Source organism: Ixodes scapularis, unplaced genomic scaffold (genome assembly GCF_016920785.2).
Source record: "Ixodes scapularis isolate PalLabHiFi unplaced genomic scaffold, ASM1692078v2 PGA_scaffold1__304_contigs__length_218370807, whole genome shotgun sequence".
NCBI classification, from domain to species: domain Eukaryota; kingdom Metazoa; phylum Arthropoda; class Arachnida; order Ixodida; family Ixodidae; genus Ixodes; species Ixodes scapularis.
The window spans coordinates 201,609,056-201,633,345 of record NW_024609846.1 but is presented as its reverse complement, the minus strand read 5'-3'; the positions used below and the strand labels follow the sequence as shown (position 1 = coordinate 201,633,345).

General features: G+C 46.0%; 2 protein-coding genes across 3 annotated transcripts in view; one reads left to right on the top strand and one right to left on the bottom strand.

Annotated features, from left to right (window-relative positions):
* Window positions 1-7,640, bottom strand: part of LOC8034749 (cyclin-dependent kinase 11B) — a 64,401-nt gene extending 56,761 nt beyond the window's left edge. Inside the window, exons 1-3 of one of the 2 annotated variants that reach the window (XM_029987047.4) lie at window positions 7,302-7,640; window positions 7,046-7,173; window positions 3,949-4,168 (exon numbers count right to left, since the gene is read on the bottom strand). In XM_029987047.4, coding sequence (XP_029842907.3) covers window positions 3,949-4,168; window positions 7,046-7,173; window positions 7,302-7,423 — 470 coding nt within the window. In that variant the 5' untranslated portion in view covers window positions 7,424-7,640. The remainder of the gene's footprint in view (window positions 1-3,948; window positions 4,169-7,045; window positions 7,174-7,301) is intronic. The other variant, XM_029987034.4, reaches the window with a different exon arrangement.
* A 196-nt stretch (window positions 7,641-7,836) lies between these two features.
* Window positions 7,837-17,666, top strand: LOC8034748 (F-actin-capping protein subunit beta). Its single transcript, XM_029987021.4, has 6 exons — window positions 7,837-8,129; window positions 8,730-8,819; window positions 10,421-10,542; window positions 13,177-13,432; window positions 15,045-15,227; window positions 16,330-17,666. The coding sequence occupies exons 1-6, from the start codon at window positions 8,124-8,126 to the stop codon at window positions 16,504-16,506; spliced, it is 834 nt and encodes a 277-aa protein (XP_029842881.1). The 5' UTR covers window positions 7,837-8,123; the 3' UTR covers window positions 16,507-17,666.
* Window positions 17,667-24,290: the final 6,624 nt, after the last annotated feature.

Sequence of the window (24,290 nt, the reverse complement as noted above, 5' to 3'; positions counted from 1 at the left end):
CTCGTGCATCTACAGCGCCTGTCAAAGCCATGCACGCGCACTCTTGCTAGTTTCTAAAAGGTCAGAAAACATTGTCACGGCTGGTGTCAGTGCGGAGGAATATACCTAACAAGCCTGCAATTGCAACTGTCCTAATACGTAATTAAAATGGACCAAAACTAGCCAAACAACTGCAAAGTTGCAAAGAACTGTTGAGAGTTTGGTTACGGCGTCCACCCAGAATCAGCTTGAAAATTCTGTTAAGTTGGACCAAGTCAACAGTGGCATCGCTGCTCTTGGAGTCCGGGTGACAAATCTTGAACTCAAAGCGCATGAAATCACAAATATGCAGGAGAATTTGAGCACGGTTAAAGCAACGGTACATAGTATTAAATGCGATTCGGTTTCTTTTCGGGACCACCTGTCTGAAATAAGTAGTGCTGTCGACGGCACGGAGAACAGAATGAGACGAAACAATCTAATATTCAAAGGCTTACCCGAAATAGAAAATGAGTCATGGAACGACGCTAAAACCATCGTCACTGGCTTCGCCCGAGAAATGCTTGGCATAGAAATGGGCAAAATTGAAAGAGCTCACCGACTGGCTAGAAAACGACCAGGATCCAGTCGACCGATAATCGTAAAATTCCTGTGCTATCAAAGTAAAGAGGAAGTTCTTAAAAATGGTTTTAAGCTGAAGAATGTGACTCCACAAATCAGGATATTGGAGGACTTTTCTAAAAACGTGCGCAATGCGAGGCAGAAGTTGTGGGAATTCGCTGAACAAATTAGAAATAGTGGTGCAAAATATAAGATTAGTTACAATAAACTACATTCCAGAACAGCGACATATGTTTATGATGCAGCTAGTGACTCAGTTGTTCTGCTTCGTGTGCCCCACCAAGACAGAGTATCAAACAACTGACTCAATGTAAATCAACAACGTCCAAATCGCACTTCCTCTTTTTTTCTTTCTTTTTTTTTTGTCGCAAATTTCTGAAGCATTTTGTCAAAACAGGATGAACTTGAGAACATCACTTGCTCTAGCCAGCCAGACGTCATTCTTGGAACGGAAACGAGGTTAAATACCGATATAAAAAATTATAAGCTCATTTTAAACAGATCATACAATATTTTTCGTAAAGATAGACTGCTGGCAAGAGGCGGTGGCGTAATCATCGCTGTCAAAAAATATCTGTCATGCTCGCAAGTAGAATGTTGTTCTGATGTCGAGATTTTGTGGATTTGTATTAAACTGGATTTTCGCTGTGTCATAGTAGGTGTTTGTTATCGTCTATCCCATTTTAATCGCTCAGATTTCAACATTTCATTATACTATGCCCTTGGAACTGTCACCAAAGCATTTCCCACTGATCACTTCTTTCTTTGTGGCGATTTTAACTATCCCGAAATAAACTGGTCAAAGCTAATGTCGCTCTCTGACTGTGCAAACTCTCGACAGTGTACGGAGTTCCTTTCTATAACTGGTGTGTATGGTCTCCAACAAATTATCACCTCGGCAACCCGTTGTGATGCAATATTAGATCTCTTTTTCACTAATAAACCCGAATGTGTGACGTCCGTCACCATCATGGAGCATATAAGTGATCATGCTTTGGTTCAAATCGAAACATCATTAAGAGTAACGCGCCCCGAAAATACGTCGAAGAAGATCCGAAAAATTTGTTTCCAAAACTTCAGTTCGATGTGACCGTACATCTCCGTGGTTTAACAACAATTTAAAACTTATGTTAAATAAAAAGAAAAGATTATTCGCAAATGCAGAGAAAACAAATAATTTTGATGTTTGGTCATCATACCACTCCTTCACAAAATTGTGTAAAAGCAAAGTAAAGAAAGTGAAAAAGGTTTTCCTTTCGGTGACTTTGCCGCAGATCTTATCTACAGACCCCAAGCGATTCTGGAAGATAATAAATCCAAAAGAATCTAGAGATAGCCCAGTGTTCATAAATGACCAAGGTGAAACACTCCGTGATGACCAGGCAGCCCATTCGTTGAAATCATTCTTCACCAGCATTTTTACGCACAAAATCTTTCCACTCCCCCCATACTGCCCACCTTATCATGAAGCATTGATGCCTCCAATTATTTTCACTCCTGAAGGAATCCTTAAAACAATCTCAAACTTGTCCTCCAATAGCGCTCCTGGAAACGATGGGATATCGGCCAAATTTCTTAAACTAATTGATCATCCAGCATTTAACATACTCAGCACACTTTTTCAACAAAATTTGAATTCTGGTGAGGTACCATACGATTGGCGTTTCTCCCAAGTTAGACCCAGCTTCAAATCGGGCAGCAAATCAAATCCATCTAACTACCGTCCCATCTTGTTGACTAGTGTACCCTGCAAGCTCATGGAACATGCACTTTACACTCACATCATTTCATACCTGGACCATCGCAACTTTTTTTTCCCCAACCAGCATGGTTTTAGGAAACATTATTCATGTATCAGCCAACTATTTGGGATTTACCCCGGATCTTCACTTTAATAATCATTCCTAATCAGAAACCAACATTATTTTCATTGCTTTGGCGAAAGCTTTTGATACCGCTCCGCACCAATGACTACTTCTTAAACTTTCTCTCCTCTACATCCATTCTTCAGTCATCAGTTGGATAGCAGACAAAGAGCAGTCAGTTCCAGTCAATGGTTCTTCATCAGCATCAGTCCCAGTAACTTCCGGTATTCCCCAAGGCAGCGTCCTCGGCCCCCTTCCTTCCTCAATTAACTCGACTATCCGGCTATTTGCCGATGACTGTGTTGTATACAGAAAAATTACTGACCCAACAGATCATTCTTCAAAACGATCTTGACACCATAAGCTCCTGGTGTACCCATTGGCAAATGAATATTAACCCCGGAAAATGCAAACAAATGACCGCTACCACCAACTCAATCAAATCATCTCGCAAATATTCATTACTGTGACAACAATTAGAAAATGTCTCATTATACAAATACTTTGGTGTAAATATTTCTAAAACATTATCGTGGAATGAACACATCGACAACATAATCACCAACTCAACGAGATCATTAGCTTTTTTGAGGCGGAACCTCTATCTGGCCCCTGCTGTGACAAAATTACTCGCCTATAAAACAAAACTCGACCCAAACTTGAATACGCAAGCGTTGTGTGGAATCCACATCAAAATGATCTAATATCAAACCTAGAATCAATTCAAAACAAAGCCACCTGGTACATCCTAAACGATTATTCTCCAGAAAGTAGTGTCTCCGCCTTAAAATCAAGACTTGGTCTCGCTTCATTAGCCACACGACGCAAAATTAACCGCATGTGTTTCTTCCATCAAGTTTACCATAGTAACTCAAAGTTCACAAATATTTATTGTCAAAAAGCCCCATTATATTTCGTCTCGAAACGACAACACATGTAAACTCCTTCAATACCATTCCCATAATAACTCATTCATGTTTTCTCCCTTTATTATTGTGTATTACAAAATGGAATAACTTGCCAGATCATTTTGTAACCAACTTAGATATTACAGCATTTCAAGAAATGTGTGTGCTTTTGTTCAATGAGTAGGAAAAGTCTCTTTGTGTATACAAATCTTGTTTTCTTTGTGGTTAGACAAGATGTGGTTGTGTTAGAGTTCTTACGTTCTTTTTTATATTGTATTTCCATTTATTGCCACCCCCCTCATGTAATGCGTCCTCAAAAGACGCCCTTGACGTCAATAAATGAAATAAATTAAATGAAATTGTTCCTAGAAACAGAAAGCTGACTGTGAAAAGTAAACTATAAGTTTGTATTGTTTATATTTTTTGTTGTTGCTGCATTTCCATATTTTTATTGTGTTTTTACTACATTTCGTTATACTTTTGTTTAACTTCTTGCATACTAAAATGTACTCATCCCTCCTGCCGCAACCTTCGAAAGGAGGACTGTTATTGATGAAATCAATAAATGGCCTCACCTGTGTTGGCGGTGCCGGCTGCTGGCCTCGTACTCCCTGGGTTCCCTGAGCACGGACTCTCGCGGAGGGGGCTCTCTGGGCTCGCGAGCTCCCCTGCTGTTGCCGCCCCGGCTACTGACGACGCTCTCCTGGTTCCGCCTGCTGCCCTCCCGGTGGCTGGAACCGCCTCCCCGGTCCCGACTGCTGTGCTGGCGCTCCTTGGCACGGCTGCGAGACGACGCTGCAGGCGGGGGACGGAAATTGGCGGGAGTGGTCGGCCTCCGGGCCCCCAAGTGAGCTATGCTTGTACTCCGTTTAAGCTCAGACTGCAGCCAAGGCTACAAGTGTAATCCAGCCCGCGCTCCTGCCTTTGAGACAAGCACTTTTAGAGCGAGCGCTGTGAAAGAATGTTTCAAAGCGGCGGTGTTAAGAAAGGTATTTACGGCTTTCCTTGATGCCCTCTGAAGTGCATTAGGACCGGGAACTTGACACACTGAACCCGATCACAGAAAGGACACAGATGTACCGCAAAGGCCAATCGAAGACCTCTTTTGTTGCATGTTGAACCTTGGGAGAGGGTAATCTTGAAGACGTCACACAATGTCGAACCTTGCAAAGTCTCCCCTCTCTCTCTCTCTCTTACACTCTCTCTCTCCCCCCCCTCCCCCACCCACCTCGACGCGGCCCTAAAAAACTGACCTTTTTCGGTTAAAACTGAATTTTAGAAAATGGATTAGACATACTTTTATCGGTTTAAATCGAAAACGCCAAACCTACAAACTGACCTTTTTCGGTTAAAACTGAATTTCCGAAAATAGATTCGGCATACTTTTATCGGTTAAACCGAAAACTCCGAATCCTACTTATGATGTAATTTCAAATGCGCGAACAAGTATAACATTCAAAAGTGTGCTAATTATCGTCACTGGTGCCACTCGCAGTATTTTTAATTACTAAGTTATAAAAAATAGTCTAAAATAAATGGAAACATTCTAGCTGATGCGAGAAATTTATGTATTCTGGGTAAAGCATATGGTGATATCAAAGTCGCCACTTTTGACAATCGGCAAAACTTCCAAAGTCGCCGCCAATTGGCTCCTGTCACTGACGTCACATTGCATACTTTTGACCACCATATGTAAAAGGAGGAGAGAGAAGCTGCTTTTGTAAGAATTTCGAGTGACAGGTAAATCTTCTACAATCTTCTGGGAGGATGCGACGTCTGTGCATATCCGGGAGGCACAAAGGAGGATCCTGATAAGAGGGAAGCTCCTTCTTCCCCTTTTCTCTGGAGGCCATTGGAAATGACGTCATGTGCAAGCCACGTATATCCTTCCAGACCAAATGTACCAAAATAAAAAAATATATACCGTGAAATCCCGAGAGATAGCCCACCTAACGTGAAGAGCAAATCGGGTGAAAATATGGAGGGGGCTAAGTTTCGGTGCACAATCAAGAAAAGTTTTAAAAATTGCTATTTTTAGGTCGTCTTCCTTCCAAGCTTGTTATTGTAGCGAGGGGCAACGAAGCAAAGATGACTGTACTTCCCAGTGAGCAACATTTGCTTCTATCCCGCCATAGCTAAACAGCCGCATTTATGCTAAAGCCATCACTGATTTCCACACTACTATTAAAAGGAGTGGGCTATCTTTCAATGTTTAAAAAATATAGCAAATCAGGCCAAAAATAGGGCTGGGCTACCTTTCGGTGGAGGGGCATCTCTGAGGATCTTACGGTATATATAAAATAAAAAAACAGATTTTTTTTAATTACCAATTTTTTTATTACATTTAGTTACTTTTGTATTGTATCGCGCTATACAAGATAACCACGCGGTGAAGCGAAGAAGTGCTCGCGCTACCAACGCGAGCGCCCGGAACATTGTTCGGAGCTTTTGGACTGAAAGGACACACGCTGGTCACAGTGCTCTATAACATCGAACTGATAATGATGTCGTAAGAATAAACATTGATACAACTTTCATTTTTATGCACAGTCATTTTGTTAATCTTAGCCTTTCCAGTTCGAAAGAATGCCTACCTGCTTGCACGTCTGCTTACTGCAGCACATTCCATTGGCGTTGGAGCTGGTGAAATAGTAGCGAGTTTTAGTATTGTGTATACAAGCGAACGCAAGTGCTATGTGTTTGCGTTGAGTGTCCTACACTGCGCATGCACATGGCCTGGAATTGCGGTGTTGGATTGGCGCATAGCGATGACGCGCATGTGCAACGTGGAGCACGGAACTCTAAAGCAAACGCACAGCGCTTGCTTCTATACGCAATACTAAAACTCTCTAATAAAATACAATCCCATACCGGCTCCAGCACTACGTTGTGACAGTAAAGAGTGTTGTTTGCATTTGGAAATTAAATTTCGCGAGCCCTGATCACAGGCAGTTACGCCGTGCCCACTGAGCAGGGAAATCGGGGGACCCTCACTAGTGCGCTTCCCGTTTCCGCCACGGGAGGGCGAGCAACGAGCTGGAGACGCGAATAGGAACTGACTTTGAACAACAACATCACGTGACAGGGCTATGTCGCAATGTTTGGCAAGGTAGCTCGCCGCATTCTGTCATAATAAGAGTCATAGGTGTTGTGGCAGTAGTTTTAAGGTTTTACGGTTCACGAGCAAACCGCCCCAGGTGTACTTTCTATCTCGAGGAACAGCTGCTTGCCAAGACTTATAACCGAGGAACTCTTCTCGACCTTGGCACTAGCTTACAGACGCTGTAAACAATAATGCACACACCAAGGAGTGTTTGGCTTGTTGTGGTTATGCATCAACAGGTGGTTCGGGTTTGCTAAAATAGTCCTGGAAGCGGCAAAGTGCTTTCTTTGGGGGAGGATTGAAGGATCAGAGAACACCTGAAAGTACTCTGGGAAGCTCCTGCGTTCTTTAGAACCCAATTTGAGAACCCCTGCTCAAGATGACATTCGATTGCATGCGATATGTTGGGCCGAAAAAATTGCTTTACTATTTGTCACTTGTATCTTATCAGGGCAACGGCAAATCCACCTTGCAGGTTCCGCGGAAATACGAGGCTTGTAGCGTAAATTGGATTTTGATTCCCGATGCCATTCGTATAGCCAGAGCAAGACTGCAAACCCGCGACTCACATTCGTGTTTCCTGGAGTGCTTGTCTCTCTTTCGGTCTCTTCTGTCTCGCTTGGGCGGGATGATCGTGGCCTGCGGCGGCTGAATGTTCAGCGTGTCCTCGCCACCGTCTTCCGTGTCGTAACTCTCGCTGGTGAATAAAAGAAGCGCGCAAGTGAGAACCGTGCCAGTAACGCCAGGAGGACGAGTGGTTGCCGATCGCGAAAGTTAGCTTACCAAAAAAAAAAAGATTCATTAGTACGTGGTCTTACGTCTTACCTATCTTCAGGTTGCTCGAGATACTCTTTTCCGGGTGAGACTGTGTTGGGGTACATGTTGTATCGAGTTTCTTCGCGATCAATCTCGCCATCCTCTTCGGAATCGTTTGAGCTACGGCTCATTCTGCCGAGAACTTAGTGTCCGTAGTAAGAGAGCGAACACATCGGCTCTTTCCACACAATCGTCAGTAGTCACTGCGCCGTCACTCAAAGCATCTATATCATTACCAAAAAGTGGGGGGCTTATTTGTTTTGCCAAATTACGCCGTACTGAAGTCACCGCACCGATACGACACAGTAGGCGCCATTGAAGACGGAGCGTCACGGAGAAAAGATAAGTGTTACCAACCGTTCGCTCATTTCCCGCCGTTTTGGACGAGATTTTACAAATGTCGATTAAATTAGGTCAATCGTGATTCTTTATTTTTGTCCTTTGTTTTATTATAAATAAACAATGAAACAAAAACAAAACTTTTTCATTGCCTTAACTAAATTGTTTACGCAGAGTTTTAAGCAACAATACTCGATTTGAAAGCGATAAATAGTAAACAAAGTTCATCCCAGAGTTGTAGCACCCCCGATAAATTGTATTTCTTAAGAAGTTCTCCCTTATTTTATATTTTTCCGCTAACAAGTTATTTCCAGCCGATAAAGTAAACATCTAGTGCGAAAACTTTGCGTGAGGCTAACTTCCGCGGTCCAGCCAAAACTTGTCCGCTTCTGCCTTCTGCTGCCTGCTGTGGCTTGTGGTCACTTCTGTGATACACTTCCGTTTGCTTTCAGAGGGCGTTGGCAAATTATTTTTCGGCTCGCAATCATCGCAATGACGGTATGTTTGTTTGTTTTCGAACAATCACGAGCAGTGCACGCTCACCTGAGCCGCACCGTAGAATGAAAATTCGCCGCCGGTGTGGTCTCGGCACGCTGCGGGAAAATGAAACGCAGGAAGAAGCTAGGGTTTAAGCCTAAGTCCCCAGCACCGGTGCTGATCCAAGTGTGTGTTTCCCCGATTAACAAACGTTGCAATGTAACTCGAATTCGGGTAACATCTCGCCAGAATTACCAGAGAAATCCCCGGGGCGTTCGGGCGTCGTAATCATCAATAACCTCGGTAAAGAGACCGAAGGAAACGCAGGTTCTTGAACAACTTGGGTGGTTCTCCGAAATGTTGATGCTGCATCGGAGGCATGAAACTCGGTCAATCGCAATTTATTTTTCGGCAGCTTTTGTTCGTTGAACGACGCAGCGAACGTTGTGCCCCGAAACTAGCATCGAGGATAGTGCGCCGAAAGGGCACCAGAACGCGTAGCGACTCGCCTACTGCGCACGGCATGCTTGTGTATGCATGCATAGGTAGTAGCCGCGATTGCGCCGTGCAACCTTGCGTGGCTCGTATTCGCAGCGCCGTGTGTTCCTCGTTCTCTTGCAGACAGACCAACAGCTCGACTCTGCGCTGGACCTCATGCGGCGCCTGCCGCCCCAGAAAATTGAGAAAAACTTGAGCGACCTCATAGACTTGGTATGCACTTTGAACTCGTCTAATCATTTCACTTTTAAGGCGCACTTCATGAAGTTAGTACAGAACCAAAGGTCACCGTTGAGTGTAAAGACAAATTTTGCATATCACACTTTCTTACAATTTGTCTGCAGCGACACAAATGGCAGAAGTGCTGGCATGCAACTCATAAACAGTGCAAGGTTCCAATTTATGCTCAGTTTGCAGGTTCGAACCTGTCGTTTCCCGGGTGAAGTAATTTAAAACTTAACACCTGGTTTTAACACTAGAGCACATCTGCTGTGGGTGGGATCAGTTATAATTGGGGTTCAATGTTTTCGGTATGTGCCGATAAACCACGAAAAGTAACCGCCGAGCCAAAGGCTGCTGCTTTCCTCGGGAAGTAAAGCCCCTCGATGCATTTGCGTCCTCAAATGAGCGGCTCTCGGATGCAAACGGAGGCTCGTGACACGTGTCTTGCGCATTCGCACAACAATGGTTGGCGGTACTTGTAAGAAATGTGTGAATGTGATGGAGGGGCTTTATCAGGAACCTCGCCCTTATTTGGATCGCATGCAGGCTCCCTGAAGGTTTGGGGAATCACACAGCCATGCCCCGTTTTTTTCGATATGTGGCCCGATAAATGCCCATTTTTTTGTATGACGTCGAAAATGGACGCCGGAATACACTGAACCGGTGGGGAAAAGTAGACACTGAAAAAACACCCCCAATTTCAAGAAAAATGGACCCCACAAATGTGGAACCCTAATTTTAATATAAACTTGGGCTGACCTGATGTGTTTTGCTCCAACTTTTTAATGGTAATATCACCGGAAACGTCGAAAGGCCCCGTTCACACGCAGCCAAGAACGACCAAGGGAGACTAGACCTGTTGAAAGCTCTTAAAGTTTCTTAGGACAAGAGAACGCATCGGCACGCTGACGCCATCTATGCGGTTACCCTGGAACTGCATTTCACAGAAGCAAAGGTTTTGCATGATTTGGAGGTCAAATGTGTGTAATACCTATGAGAAAGGCTCGTTTATAACGTTGACAAAAGATTTTCGAGCCAAGAAAGAATGGATAATGTATTTACTCGAGTAATAGTCACACTGTTTATGAAAAAAACCTGAGGGTTCGCTTTTCTGCGGAACACGCAGATTGCTAATCACCGCGATTGACAGCATGATTACAGCTGTTTACAGGACAGAGATAACGTGTTCGTGCGGAGATGCCATCTGTGAAGATTGCATTTGTATGGACCATTGTGTTCTCGATCTGGTTATTCGCTATGTTATTTATGCACAATGCAATGATTGGCTGTATACTTGTTTTGTGGGAAAGTAGACGCAATGGAAATAGTGTGGCTATTACTCGAGTAAATACGGTAATGCTCGAGAGAAATAGGAAATACGCTGGGCCGCCAAGTTTCCACGCTATCCAATAGATGGCGCCAGTGTGTCCTCTCGTAAGAGATATTAAGAGGTTCCAAGCACTCGGTTCTAAGAGGTGGCAAGTGTGTGAACAGGCCTTAAGAGGTTGTAACATTCCGTTTGATGTGTGAAGTGTTTGTCGAATGCAATGTTCCCAGTCTTGACACTTCTTTACTGCTGTTTGTTGGGGAAGGTACCCGGTTTGTGCGAGGAGCTACTATCTTCGGTTGATCAACCCCTCAAGATTGCTACAGACAAGAAATGTGGCAAGTACTACCTCCTCTGCGACTACAACAGAGATGGAGACTCTTACAGGTAAGTCAACAAGAAAATCCACATTAGCTTACAAATTCCCGAACCTACCGTAATGTCCCGAGAGATAGTCCACTAAAATCGAAAGCAAATCAGGGGAAAATAAAGAGTAAGCTAACTTTCGGTGTGCGGTCAAAAGATGTTGAAAAAGTGCTAGTTCTAGATTTTGTTACCTGCAAAAGTTGCGATTGCAGGGAGGTGCCATGAACCAAAGACGACTGCCCTTCCCAGTCAGCAATGTTTGCTTACCTCCCGTCTTGGCTGAACAACACCATTTCTGCCGAGGCCACCATTGGCCAGGGCCCTGCAATTACTAAAGATAAACTATATTTTGGCGTTTAGAAAAAACATAGTAAATCGTGCCAAAAATAGGGGCAGGTTATCTTTCGGGGGTGGGGCATATCTCGGGATATTGCGGTACTATATTCTGCCATTTCTCCCAGAGTGGCCACTCCAGGAACTGCACTGTTGCACGTATTCATTCAGGTCGAGTCGCGCAAGGGCCGATGGCGTCATCTCGCAGTGCCTTTCTGCAGTAGCTATATGAAGGAACTTTCATGTTTAGACTTGTCGCTAAAAAGCGGCGCGGTTATTATACTTAGTTTAGTCTCGGTGGATGCAAGTGGTCCGGGTTTCAAGGGGGAGTTTCCCAACTGAGTGTTTTAGCAACATTGCTTCTCAATTAGGGCTATGTCCTCTCTCCCCCGTCGTTTTGAGCTTTCATATCTCCGTATGTACAACTGACCAGTCCACCAGATGAGGTTAATGGTATTCTTATCATGGGCAACTCGCATTATGGACCATTTTGAGGGAAAACGGAGGTGTCAAGTAGTATGACAGGTTTTGCAGTATTTGCGAGATGAGATGTATACTTACAAGAAGTGGTCTTTTCTAACATTGTCAGAAATATTTCGAGCCCCATGGTGAAAGAGTGACATACAAAAGATATCAATGCAGATGGAAGCAGGGCAATCCGACAGGTGGCACCAGTGCATTCTCTTGTCACAAGCAGGCGCAATGCTTAAATGCGAATGTGTGAAACAGTCTTTATATGAAAAGCAGACTCTGAAGTAAACAAAAAGCAGAGGATGGATGATGGCGTCCTCCCTTTGGCGTAGTGTCCCGACCCGCGACCTGTAGTGGCATCTTGCTATATTTTGCGGAAGCTGCGGGGATCGGTGGGCGAGCGGCACGCTGCCCCTCTGAGCTTGCGGAGCAAAAGAATGCGTCTTGAAACTCTGAAATCCATCCCTGCTTGTTCCAACCTGGATGTTGCGGGTGTAGACCCCGGGCCAGCAGTTGCGCTGCACCGGCTAAATTTCTCATCTGCGACTTAAAAGGGCATTGACACGTCAAAATCTTTTCTTTTTTTTTTTTTATTATCCGATACGATTGAAAATGATGCGTGGACATTACCCTCAAAATTCAAAACTTGGGGAATTCAGCATTTGTGAAGTAAAAAAACGATTCCCAAATGCCGAGTTTGAAGTTCCCGCGCGATCCGCGTCAGTGCAGTGGCGTCAAATATTGAGCCGTCCCGCGAGTCGAGTTTCTCTGACGCCTGCGAGCCGCAGCCACCCCGAAGTGTCGTGTTCGCCGGTGTCCTGCAAACAGTCAGTTTCCTCCGTGCTTATCGCTTATCGCTGCGAGCAGACGACGCTTGACTGTCGAGTTTGAAGTTCTTTAAGGCCCTTTCAGAGATCTCAAATTCTTTAAAACGGTGTGAGGTCGAAGAGAACACACAGTGGACCTTTGTGAGCGACGTGAGGGGCTACATCGCTCCGGTTCCGCGTAAAAAGCTGCCTTGGCGGAGTCACAACTGAAGCTACGACACACAGACACCAAACCTAATTGTTTTGACCGTTTGACGATTTTTCTTTTTTTTTCGAATTCTAAGAGGTTGCACAACTAAAAGACCACTTCGTCCGATTCCCCAGCTCGCTGATCATTTATTTATTTATTTAAACAAATAAATGAATGATCAGTGAGCCGGGGAATCGGACGAAGTGCTACACGTGTCGAGCGCAACCATATTTTCCGAAATAGGATGAAAAGCCAGGAGGCGACATCACATTGGACTCCGATTTTCGGTATTTCAGGAAGAAAGGCTGTAGTGCATTTGCCATTGCGTTGCGTTAAAAAACATGTTTTAGGGATGCCGTTATTAAACATTATAGAAATGTCGCTTACAGGGCTTCTGAATTTCATGTTTGACGTCACATATCAAAAGAGGCAAGGGGTGAGAAGTGGGAGAGGAAAGCGCCAAAAATAAAAAGGAGCGCATGCAAGAGGGGAAGGTGTTTTTGCTTTCTGGTATTTTTTTGCATGTCCATGACTATAACTTGTCGTTTTAGACAAAAAAAAAATCTTTGGGGGTGTCAGTGCCTTTTTAAACCGGAGTCGCCGCACCTCGAAGGCGGACCAACTTGACGCCGTCTAAATGCGAGTGTCTAATTTACTTTCTTTTTTGCGGCGAGTTAGCCCGCTAACTTGTGCCGTGACCGCGCGGTGCGAGTCCTTGGGTAACATTAAAATGTGTTTGCGTCAAAAACAGCGAAGGATCTCTTTTGGACGGTCCTTTCAAGCAGCTCACACACATCTTCCGGATTACTCCTGTACACTTTTACTACTACTCAGGTCCCCCTGGAGCAACAGCTATGACCCGCCGCTGGAGGACGGGGCACTCCCGTCGGAGCGTCTGCGCAAGCTGGAAGTGGACGCCAACCAGGCCTTCGACCAGTACCGGGAGATGTACTTCGAGGGTGGAGTGTCCTCGGTCTACCTGTGGGACCTGGACCACGGGTTTGCGGGCGTCGTGCTCATCAAGAAGGGCGGGGACGGCTCCAGGAAGATCATGGGCAGCTGGGACTCCATTCATGTCGTGGAAGTGCAGGTGCGCGGGCCGCCCCATTTCGCCCTTTCGGGTACAACCAGAACGCGTCCGGGGCCGGCGCATCCGCGAAAGCGGTCCCTTGATTGCTGCCTGACGACATCCTAAAAGCGACTCGTCGTTGGTCACTCTTTGGCTTGACGGCCCAGAAAAGTTTCAACAGCGTTCGATCATACTTTTGACGGAACTGGATTGTTACCGAAATCCAATCCAGTCCAAGGGTTACTTGGACTGGATTGGATTTGGGACGGATCTAGCCAGTTCTGTCCCTCTTGTTTCCTCTCTTATTGATGTTCTAATCTTCTCGAGGGAAGGTATTGGCGGAATTTTGCAGTCCTGACATTTATTTATTTATTCCTCAATTACCCCGCGGTGCCAGAGGTGTTACTGCAGAATTCCAAGTGAAGAGAGTCTAAACAAAATTGAAGAATAAAGTTCTTTCCAACCTATGCCACACGAGGTATAACAGGTTAGGTGTTACTGCAGGGGGGAAAGGAGATGCCCGGTGATGGAGTAAAATTTTGTGCAACCGGTAAGGTTTCGTTGGGCAGTCTGCCTTCAAATACACTCGCCGCATAAGTATGTGAAACAAAAACCCAAACTAGAAAAACTCTTATTACTTGTAAACGTATGAAACGAGTGTATGCGTTAAAGAGGAGGCAATAATCTTAAAACCTAGAAAATAAAAAGTCATCTTTAAAAATATTTTTTCTAGCTATGGTCACAAACATGTATTGTGAGTACTAAACTCAGGAAGTGCACATTGATATAGTTACATCAATTCAAAGATTCATATCGAGGCTGTTTGTAAGCATGTTTTTAAAAGCTTTCTGCGCTTTCTGGGAATTATTTTTTTTTTGTCACGACGCAAAGTTTTGGCTATTCTATCTTGGGACCTAGAAAATGGTCCTGAATACTTTTTTTAGGGGTTTAATACTTCATAAATCGTAGATTGCAACGAAACTACTATTTCTAGAAAATGGTAACTACAAAATTTTCTCATTGCGTGTCATTCATAATTATCAGCTAACAAATTTCAGCTCGTGATAACTTTTTTAGAGTATTGATAAATCATAACGATGGTTTTGTTGAACTTTCTGCTGTTTGTAGAACATGCTGACATACTCTGTGCCATATTGTCTTGTGGAGGTATTGTAAGAAAGTTAGGCTGAAACATTTTTGATAAAGTTGAGGTCTTCTTGAAAACTAGAATAGATAGAAAAAATTTAGCTTATGTATGTCCTAAAGTTATAGTAGATGTAAACATTTACTATAAACTAGATCAGAAATTACCAAAATATGTTGAAAGACCGGGGTATGACGTATTAACTTTTGAAGTACTGTTATTGTTTCTTTGCTTTTTTTCCATTCTAAACCACGTAACATGCTCGTAGCGGGTGGCCACTCGTATATTTTTTGTTGCACGATTAGTAAAAACAAATTGCGCTTAATTGAACCGCCTTAGTTAAACACAAATCGAGCCATTTTAAATATAAACTGGGTGAACTGAAAAAAACAAATTTTATGTGAAAAGACGGCTCGTTAGCATTTCGGTATAGATGCCGCGTGCCGTCCCCGGAGACGCTCTCTCGACGGGAGCCGCCCTATCACGCAGGAGAAGTCTACGGGGCGGAGTGCGCACTACAAGCTGACCTCCACGGCCATGCTGTGGCTCCAGACCAAGAAGCCCGGCTCGGGGACCATGAACCTGGGGGGCAGCCTCACGAGGCAGATGGAGCAGGACAGCGCCGTCAGCGAAGCCGTGCCGCACATCGCCAACATCGGCAAGATGGTCGAGGTGAGCCTGGGAACCACAGTACGGTGCCCGGAATAACGCCTCTTGGAACAGTGCGCTCGTCAAGTTTTTGTTTTTCTTTTCATTTTCTCGTCAGAAATTTCCAAACGTGGCTGGTAACTTTTCAGTGGGATTATGGCAAGTTGGGAAACCCGGTCGTCTGGTCCAAACCGACGGAGTGAGAGTGACGGGGAGGTTGTTGGGTTGCCCTGCCTCCAGCACGGGCGCCTTGAGCTTGCAGGCGCGGTGGAGGGCAACAACTGCGTGTTGGTGGCATCTCTCGAGATGCCGTCTAGTGTCTTTTGGGAGGAGACTGAAAGCCGCTTTAACATTTGTGTCTCGTCTCTGCTCGAGTGCATTGCGCCCTCTTCTAATTGCTTGCAACGAGAGAACACACACTGGTCTGTCAGATAGCCCTGGAACTGCGCACAAGTAGAGCACGTAAGCTAATGCTTCTAAGGCACTTAGGCGGCCCGCAAAAATCAGTTTTTCAACGGATCGTGCCGCGATTTACTACGGAGGTGCAACCACGGCGGCAGGTTTAACTAGACAAGTCCGGTCATGACATTGTCTGTGAATACCGCGGCAAATAGCCCAAAACAGGTTTTCTTCTTTCTTTTTTGAATGAGGTAAGCTCATCCGTTGATATTTTCACCCCGTGCTTGCACCTCTAGTAAATTGCAGCGCAATACGGTTGAGAAACTGATTTTCGCGGACCGTCTAAAGTGCCTTAGATGCATTAGTTTACATGCTGTAGACTGGACCTTTTGCACTCGTTGCGAAATCAAATCTACGGACCATCTAAGACAAACGGCCACTTAGAACATTGTCGGAATTATTTCCAGTCCACGGCGAAAGAATGATGCGTAAGAACAAAGAATATAGACACCGACTGAGATGGTTCCGGGACTATTTAGCAGACCCCAACCGTGTGGTAAGCGCCTACGACGAAATGCAACGTACCCGAGCACGGTCAAACGCAAGTGCGTGAACCGACGCGAAACGTTTGGCGACGCGCAGTTTATTTTTATGACGAGAGAAACACAGTTCTCCTTCGGCGCCAAGATGGTCGTTCAGTTTCGTCTCCTCCGTCTCGTGCGAACAGGACATGGAGAACAAGATCCGCACCACGCTGAACGAGATCTACTTCGGCAAGACGAAGGACATCGTCAACGGGCTGCGCTCGGTCCAGCCGCTGCAGGACCGCAAGCAGCAGGATGCGCTGAGGAACGACCTTGCCCAGGCGCTGCGCAGCCGCCACCAAGCAAAGCAGGAGAGCTAATGAACGCAGACGCCGAGGGCGGCCCGCCCGCCGAAGCGGCGGAGGGCGGCCCGCCTGTGTCGGGGGGAAAGAGACTGACGCGCTCGGTTTAGAACGGATATGACGTGGCGGAGGGGAACAACCGCTTCCCGGCGGACGGGTCTAGGGAGGCGACTTTGCACCGCCTCGCGGGAGACGCAAAGTATGCCCGAAGTCTTGCGTAGCACTTTTTTTTGCCTCTTATTGCTGTCAGTCTCGTCTGTGTCAAGGACACGAAAGGCAAGTGGGGTTCGTTTGCGTTGGCGTCCACGGAAATGCACCATTTCATTTGCCAAGGTTTTGCAATTTTCATTCATTTTTCTTATTTTAGAAAGAAAACAAAAGAAAGATGTGTCCAGGAGGTGATTCTTCCTTTTTTTTTTTCTCGTCAAATGGAAACGACCATTGTTTGTAATTGCCATTGATCATAGCCTCGCTTTCGTTGTTGTTTCAAACTTTTCTATTTTAGTGGTGTTGATGTGTTTATCTGGGAATTGGTGGGGCCGCACTTAGACGTTTGCGACACGGAAGACTTTTTGTACGAGAATGTGCACACGCACTGCGTGCAGTGGCATGAAATCCAAAAAAATTTGTTGAGAAATTTACGTTGGCCAAGAAGTCCCCGCACTTCAAAGACGACCTTCTGGTTTCCGGGGCGCGCTTTCTGGTAGCACTGCCTGGCTTTTGTCGAACCACCCAAGCTGTTTCTTTTCCCCGCCGTCAATGATGGCACAGACGCAAACATTAATTTATTGTCGCGGCAGTCGTCTCCCGTCGTTTTTATTTTTGTCTATGGGGCTGCTTTTGAAATCGTTGGAACAACAGTACCCAAACCCGATGACAGGAGAAACGGCCGTCGGAACTTCCGTTTTTATACTCGTCGCATTGTACCGACGTCAGCTTCGTCCTGTAAGGGGGTGGTCCCTCGCCCACTCCCAATGACGCGCACGCTTTCTGTTTTGTTACGACGGACTACTTGTTGAGCCTAACACTTTTTGGTGGCCGGTCTGGTGATTCTCTCGTTCGCGCCGACGAGCAGAACGAAGAGCTGTACATTTACGGAGTGGAAAGGTGCATATTAAAAAGTAAATAAATAAAAAAGATCCAAATGTTACAATAAAAAGCTTATATTCTTAAAAAAAGATCGGAGGAGACTGGAGTGGTTTCTTTTTTTGGTTGTACACACATCTTCGGAAATTCTTTATAGACAGCTACAACGCCTATGTCGTCTCGGTCTTTTTGCGCTGTTGCTGGCTGTAACGAATCTACAACTTGCCCTAGCTTGAAAAAAATGCACAACACTTTGTTGGAAACGGAGTTCAGGCCGAAAGCGAAAGACGTCGCAGACGAGCCAAACTAATCGGAAAGGGGGGGGGGGCAAGGCAGCTGGAGAGAGGGGAGAGTTGGCAGAGGACGTAGAAGTGTGACCTTTGTAAGACGCCGCTATGCAGCTGGATGGAGAGGCGAAATCGGCTAAGCAGCCAACTCCGAGTCAGCTGCCATCTTCGAAACGCTTCTGCTGGTGCTATTTTGATGGTCAAGACACCATTTCATACTTTAATACAAAACAATCCATGCGCGCTACTTTCGCCGTTCGATTTTGGCAGGCTTTTCCGTTAAAACTCTTTGTTGTCTTCAAAGGTTGCCCGGAATGTACGAGAGATTATCGGCGGGGCTGAAAATCGTTCCCTTTCTCTCTCCCTTTGCATTCATTGGTGGGAGAGGGGAGAAGCCTCTTCCGTGGACTTTTGGGCACGATGGGTACAAAAGCAAATAATGGAATGATCGGTGAAACAGCGTTCCGGTTGTTTCTATCATTGTTTTCAGTATTTTTGCAAGCTGTACATTTTGAACAAGACTCGCTGAAAACCGAACCAGCTTTTAATCAACATTACACTACCAGTTTTGTTATATGCAGGAACTCTTACAGCAAGTGTGCAGGTTTGTTAAGAAACCTACACTTGAGTTGTATTTTTAAGGAGCAAGGAGAGTCCGATGGAAATTTGACTGTTGTGTGCTTTGATTTCGACATTTATAGATGGGAGTAAAGAAGAAAGGTGGGTAAGGTGCCTTAGTCTAGTCAGTTCCTTGAGACACCCTGTGCACAGATCTCGAAAAGCAGTGGGTGCTCTCGCAGCTGGCGTGCACATTTGCATTTGAGCATCGCCTAATGCATTGCAACAGCTCGTGGCTGCTTACTATGAGGAAACGTGTCGGCACCGAAAGTCTGCTAGTCAGCGGTTCTGATCGACCGTGGCCTCCGAGATTTTTCCCTTCGTTCCGGCCTTGGCTGCCCTGCGGAGAGAGCGAGCCGAGCCGGTTCTCCAGATCTCCGCTTACAGTGCGTGGAACCAAACCAGAAATGGAAACTGAATCGCCTCTGTTGACTCATAATTCTTATTTGCTGCTCCGGTCTTTGCACTGTTTCGTGGGGCAATACCTTAGAATGCAAGATTTGGTGCGAATCTACAGTTTGACTTGCCTTACCATTGTTTTTTTTTCCACTGAAACTAGATACACAGTTTGAAAACAACGTAGGGGGCATTTGTTCTACATCTTGTGCCCGTCAATACGAGGTTGAGCGTAGCTGCGAATAGGGACGCTTTGTTCTAGCGAGGCTCGGTGAGCGGAGTCGTGGGCTCTTGAACGCTGTCTGAGCCTGGGACTCCAGCTCCAATAGCAGACATGGAAGACGTTGGTGAGTTCGTGCGAGCCACGATGGTTGTGTTCGAGACGCTTTCGCAGGTGTTGGGAGTGCTGGGCCTACGTGTGTGCCCGACCGTGGTGGAACGTCCCGACGTCGATTTAATCGGGAGACCCCGATGAGAAATCAATCTATGATTTCTTACAGCACCTGGACGCATGCATAGCCCCCCTCCGCCAGCCGAGGACACGTTGGAGCCCGGCTGCTGGACAGGACAGGTCGCAAACTCCTAGATTGGGTATCGTAGCGGTATTAGGACGCTGCACGAGAGAGCAGGGTATCGTGACTTTTTGGGGTGAAGTGGTGAGCAAGAAAGGGCTTGTCAAGGCCCAAGGAGCAGATGGGTTTTTGTCGGCGGGCGTCGGAAAGATTGCGGGAAGAGCAGCTGACACCAGAAGTGCTGACGGACGAGTTTGTCAGCGGGTGTGGGAAAGGTTGCGGAGGTTGCAGTTCGCACGGGGAGCGCTGGCGGACGAGTTTGTCAGTGGGTGTGGGAAAGGTTGCGGAGGTTGCAGTTTGCACAGGGAGCGCTGGCGGACGAGTTTGTCAGCGGGTGTGGGAAAGGTTGCGGAGGTTGCAGTTTGCGCGGGGAGCGCTGGCGGGCGAGTTGACGGGCACTGCGATTCGTATCTGCTGGGCCTAGATGGTTTGTCACTTCGCATCATCCCAACGATCGACGAAGAGCAGAAGGACGACTCTCCCTTCAAGGTTGTGAGTCCCAGCAGGCTATGGAAAGGGTGTATCGGATGCTTTCACGACTCCGCTTCGGCTAGTCATGGTAGTGGCAGCGAGACTACTTATATGTTATGCCGTGCCGCGACCTGGCCGGAGATGAGGGCGGACATATTCCGGTACGCTCGTACGTGCCCAGTTTGCCAGAAAGCAAAGCCTAGAGGCGGGAAGCCTCCGGGTTCAATGCAGCCAGTGGCGAGTCGCTAGCTGTGGGAGGTGGTCGTCCACAACATCATTGGCATTACGAGGATAGAGCAGGCGGCACGTGGCAGTAAGAGTCATTGTCAGCTGGAATTCAATGTCTGGGACAAGTGAGAAGAAAAGAACAGCACTGGGCAGAGCTCAGACAGCGAGCACACGGATGGTTGGCGACGGAAGTGTAAAGGACAAGGCACTGCCTTCAGATTGTCCAACTGTGAGACAGTAGATCCTTCATACCTTGCATCGTGCAATTTCCTTTGGCGCAGTCGAGGCGGGGACTGTTTGGGTGGTGGCTAAAGTGGACACCCACCCACAACCTTTCGTGCTTTGAAAAGATGAACCTTCGAATTTCTATCAACTTCTACCTTGCCGAAGTCTGCGTGCTGCAGCAAGAGGCTGGGAGATGCGGGGAGCACATTTTGCGCTGCTCCTAAGTTCTGTAGACCGATGATAATGGTGATAATTCGCGGTTATTTCTTTGTATCATTTGGTTTGGTTGCCAATGCCACCAGGCATCCCACAGTAGCAGTCTGTACCGGCGAATGCAACAGCCTAAGGAGTGCAGCCAGTGCGTGAAAAAAAAAATCTTCGAGGTCGTGGATCAACATATGACTATAGTCAGTGACACACAAACACAAAAAAAAAATGCATCCTATCAATAGTTTGAACAAGACACCAAGGGAAGCAAAGCTGTGGCAGAAGAACATAAAGAGGAACCTTCTGGTAAAACTCGGATTGGAGTGCCAATGTTTCGTTAGGAGACCAAGCTTCAACGAATAAGTTTGGTCAAAGCACAGTGTCCGTGATCCCGAGGATGGGGCACATCAGTGTCTTAAAATCTCGGGACTATTGACTCAAGTGAGTTTACCGTCCACGTCGCCCAAGTTCGTTCAGGACGAACGTCATTACTTCCGGGTCACGACTAGGGCTGGGCGTCGATTAAAATTTTTAAACCGATTAATCGCCATTCTTTAATCCAGGTGTTCTCAAACGTTTTGGCCTTACGGAACCCCAGGAAGCCTCAAAAACTGCCGCGGAACCCCCCCCCCCCCCCCCTCTTTTCATATTTGCCGACCGAGAAGCAACAAGTGCACAATTGTAGGCAATTTTGCTTGAGTTGCTTCCCATATATCCCCACCATATCAATCGCAATGTCGGTAGAAAGTGAGATGAAGGTGCTTTGCACGGTCCTGCCGCGCAGCCTGCGGCATGGGGGGGGGGGGTGGGGGAGGGAGGGTTGCAATTTGGGTGTTTGCGGAACCCATGAGACCAGCTCGTGGAGCCCCTGTGTTCCCCGGAACCCAGTTTGAGAACCCCTGCTTTAATCGATTAATTAATCGGTCTCGTTTATTTCCAATTATAATACTTTAATTTTTTTTCTTTTTTTTTTTGCAAATGATGTGGGAAACGGCACAATGGAGAACTTCGATTATGAATAACCTGAATGTACTGCTGTGAACAGTTCAAAGACACTCACAATCACTGATTATTATTTCGGCTCCATGAGGCAAAGAAGTTCGTTGATATTATCCTGCAAGAGGGACATCCTTTGATTTTTCACGAAAGTCTCTGCTGAACTAAACGGACAGTCACACGGTATTGAAATGGCTGGGACGTGTGTAACCTTCTGAACTTGTCTGGAGTTACAAATCTCGCCCTACAGTTCACTTTAGGTTAACACTTTGCTGAAAGTTTGCCCTTCATACAGGTGTACTCATCCATGCTTGCGTGGTGAAAGCTTTCATTTTGGTTTGTCAAAACTTTACAGACGGTTAAAATTATTGCGATTAAGTAACTAGTCAATTAATCGGTAGGTTAATCTATCAATTGTCCAGCCCTAGTCATGACAAACTACTCTTTCAGTTTGAACGTGTGCAAAAGCTATGAACCTGTGCATTTCATATGAGGTAAAAGGGGGGGGGGGGGGGGGGCACAGCGGAGGTTTTTCTACTTGCCAGCAATTATTTTCAGGGCTTCAGGCTTTAGTGGCTTCAAAATATTGACGTTTATTCAAGTGACACTCGCTTGTATGTTTTGTCGAGGGGCAGTTCATATCAGTAGCTAGGGCATCATTGACAATTCCAGCTGAGGTATTATCGTTCGGTACAGGCATTTTGGAGCGCAGCTCTTAGGCGCCCGTTTCCGGCTTGGTCGGCGTCGGCATAACCGCGCGGTGCATTATGGAATGCGTGACGTCACTGATGACGTCATCGGCATCCGCGTCGTCCCTGATGACGTCATCGGCATCCGCATCGTCATGCGTCACTGATGACGTGATCGGCATCGTCACTGACGTCACTCATGACGTCATCATCTGACCTCATAGGGGTCACGTGGCCCCCTTGAGGTCACAGGACCATCGTGAGGGGGCGGCAATGCCGCACAGGGTGAGGGGGTGAGGAGGAGGGAGGAAGGATATATACCTTTTCCGCTTACTCTTGCCCCCGACCGCCAAGTAGGCATGTCCGGTATGGGCGACGAAAAATATTAAAACATTTCAACCTGCAAATTGTAAAAAAATAGAGGGGAGACAAAACGAGAATGGGTGACGGTTACGCTTATCTCCTAAATGCATTCTAATGGCGTGGAGATGGCAAAACAATGTTTTCGCGCATACTGGAAGTGACAATATTTCAAGATGGCGGCACCCTTGTGAAAAAGGTTTATACCTTCCCCTCAGTACCCTTCCCCTCCTCCTCCTCAAGAGCTGCGCTCTAATCCGGCATTACAGGGAGTTGTAAACGGCTTTCTTTTTCTTTTATTGCATGTTTTTGTCACAGATATTATTTATTTATACTTTGAATTTTGTGAAATGGGGAGCACAGCAAAAAATTAGTCAGAATTTTAGAGAATACATAATTTAGCAAAAAGGAATTCCGAAAAACACCCTCAGAGTTTAAGAAAAATAAACTCCGGAAACACGGAACCCTACTTATAACTAGGGTGTATACTTTCCGGTGTTTATTTATGGCAAAAATCGGCGGATGTTTATTTATTTCACCAATGTCGGTGCTTTTTGGTGAATTCTCTTGTCCAGACGCTAAAAACGGTGAGTAGGGGGGGGGGATTGCGAATGTAAACTATCACTGAAGATGAAAAACAGTCCAAAATTTATTTTCATCTTTTATGCAATCTCTTTCACACCTGAATAATGTACTATATGCATGCACACATTCCTAGGCTGCCACCGACGCTTGTTCCTTCCTGTTGACTACGCGCAATTTCGAGAATGCTCGCTCAAAATTTGCGCTGGACATGGAAGCCCCAAAAACGTGAGGCTTGGGACAGTACTGGCCAGCTGTGACTGGCCTCTCGGGCCACTGATAGGGATCTTCGAGCTCGGCGGCCCTGGAGGACCCCTGACCGTGGAGAACAGGGGGACAAAGCTACTGTCCTCCAAGAGTCCAAGACAACGTAGGTCACAAGAAAGGCAAGGAAAGTGCGTGATTCCGGGTAAGATAACGTTTGTGTAGAACTTTTTCAGTGGAAAAAAAAAAAAACAAAAAAACATGGCTGGAAAAAAAAATATTTAGAAATCTGTGTTTTTTTTGTTTTGAACAATTTTTATTGGCGTCACCGGCGGATGTTTATTAGTGTTTTTCAGTTAAAACTGGGAAATATACAGGACTTTTTCGGTGAAAAAAACAGTGCTTGTTCGAAAACATAAAAAAACAGTGTTTTTCCGGTTAACCCGATTTTGTATTTTCGAAACCGGCAAATATTTTTCGGTTAAAACCGGAAAGTATACAGCCTACTTATAACATTGTCAGGATCATTTCAAGTGCATTGTGATAGAAAGTTGCATAGGATGGGAGGGCACTCGCTCAAGTGTCTGAACCAGTCTTCAGGGTACATCAAGCTAATAGCCTGTTAATGGACCTTTTGTAGAAACATCGGTTTGAGAGTAAATGGTTCAAGTACCCCCTCTCTCTTCCTTCTGGCCAAGCAGAGAGGGAAGATGGTTTCGTTGTCTCGACTTCGGGGCGAAAGATTACGCACGATGGGGACAAAGGCGAGTTCGAGGGAGCCGTATCTAGGTCACAGTGCCTCAATGGGTGAACAGGATGTAGCCGACGTTTTCGGTGTGGAACGGGCGGGAGAGGCCTTGCGCGCGCGTTGTTTTCTGGCC

Bases quoted from the DNA above. Each gene is read 5' to 3' on its own strand.
- LOC8034748 (XM_029987021.4), top strand. The intron at 10,543-13,176 runs GTAAGTCAACAA...ACTACTACTCAG, and splicing joins AGAGATGGAGACTCTTACAG to GTCCCCCTGGAGCAACAGCT. The intron at 13,433-15,044 runs GTGCGCGGGCCG...CCTATCACGCAG, and splicing joins TTCATGTCGTGGAAGTGCAG to GAGAAGTCTACGGGGCGGAG.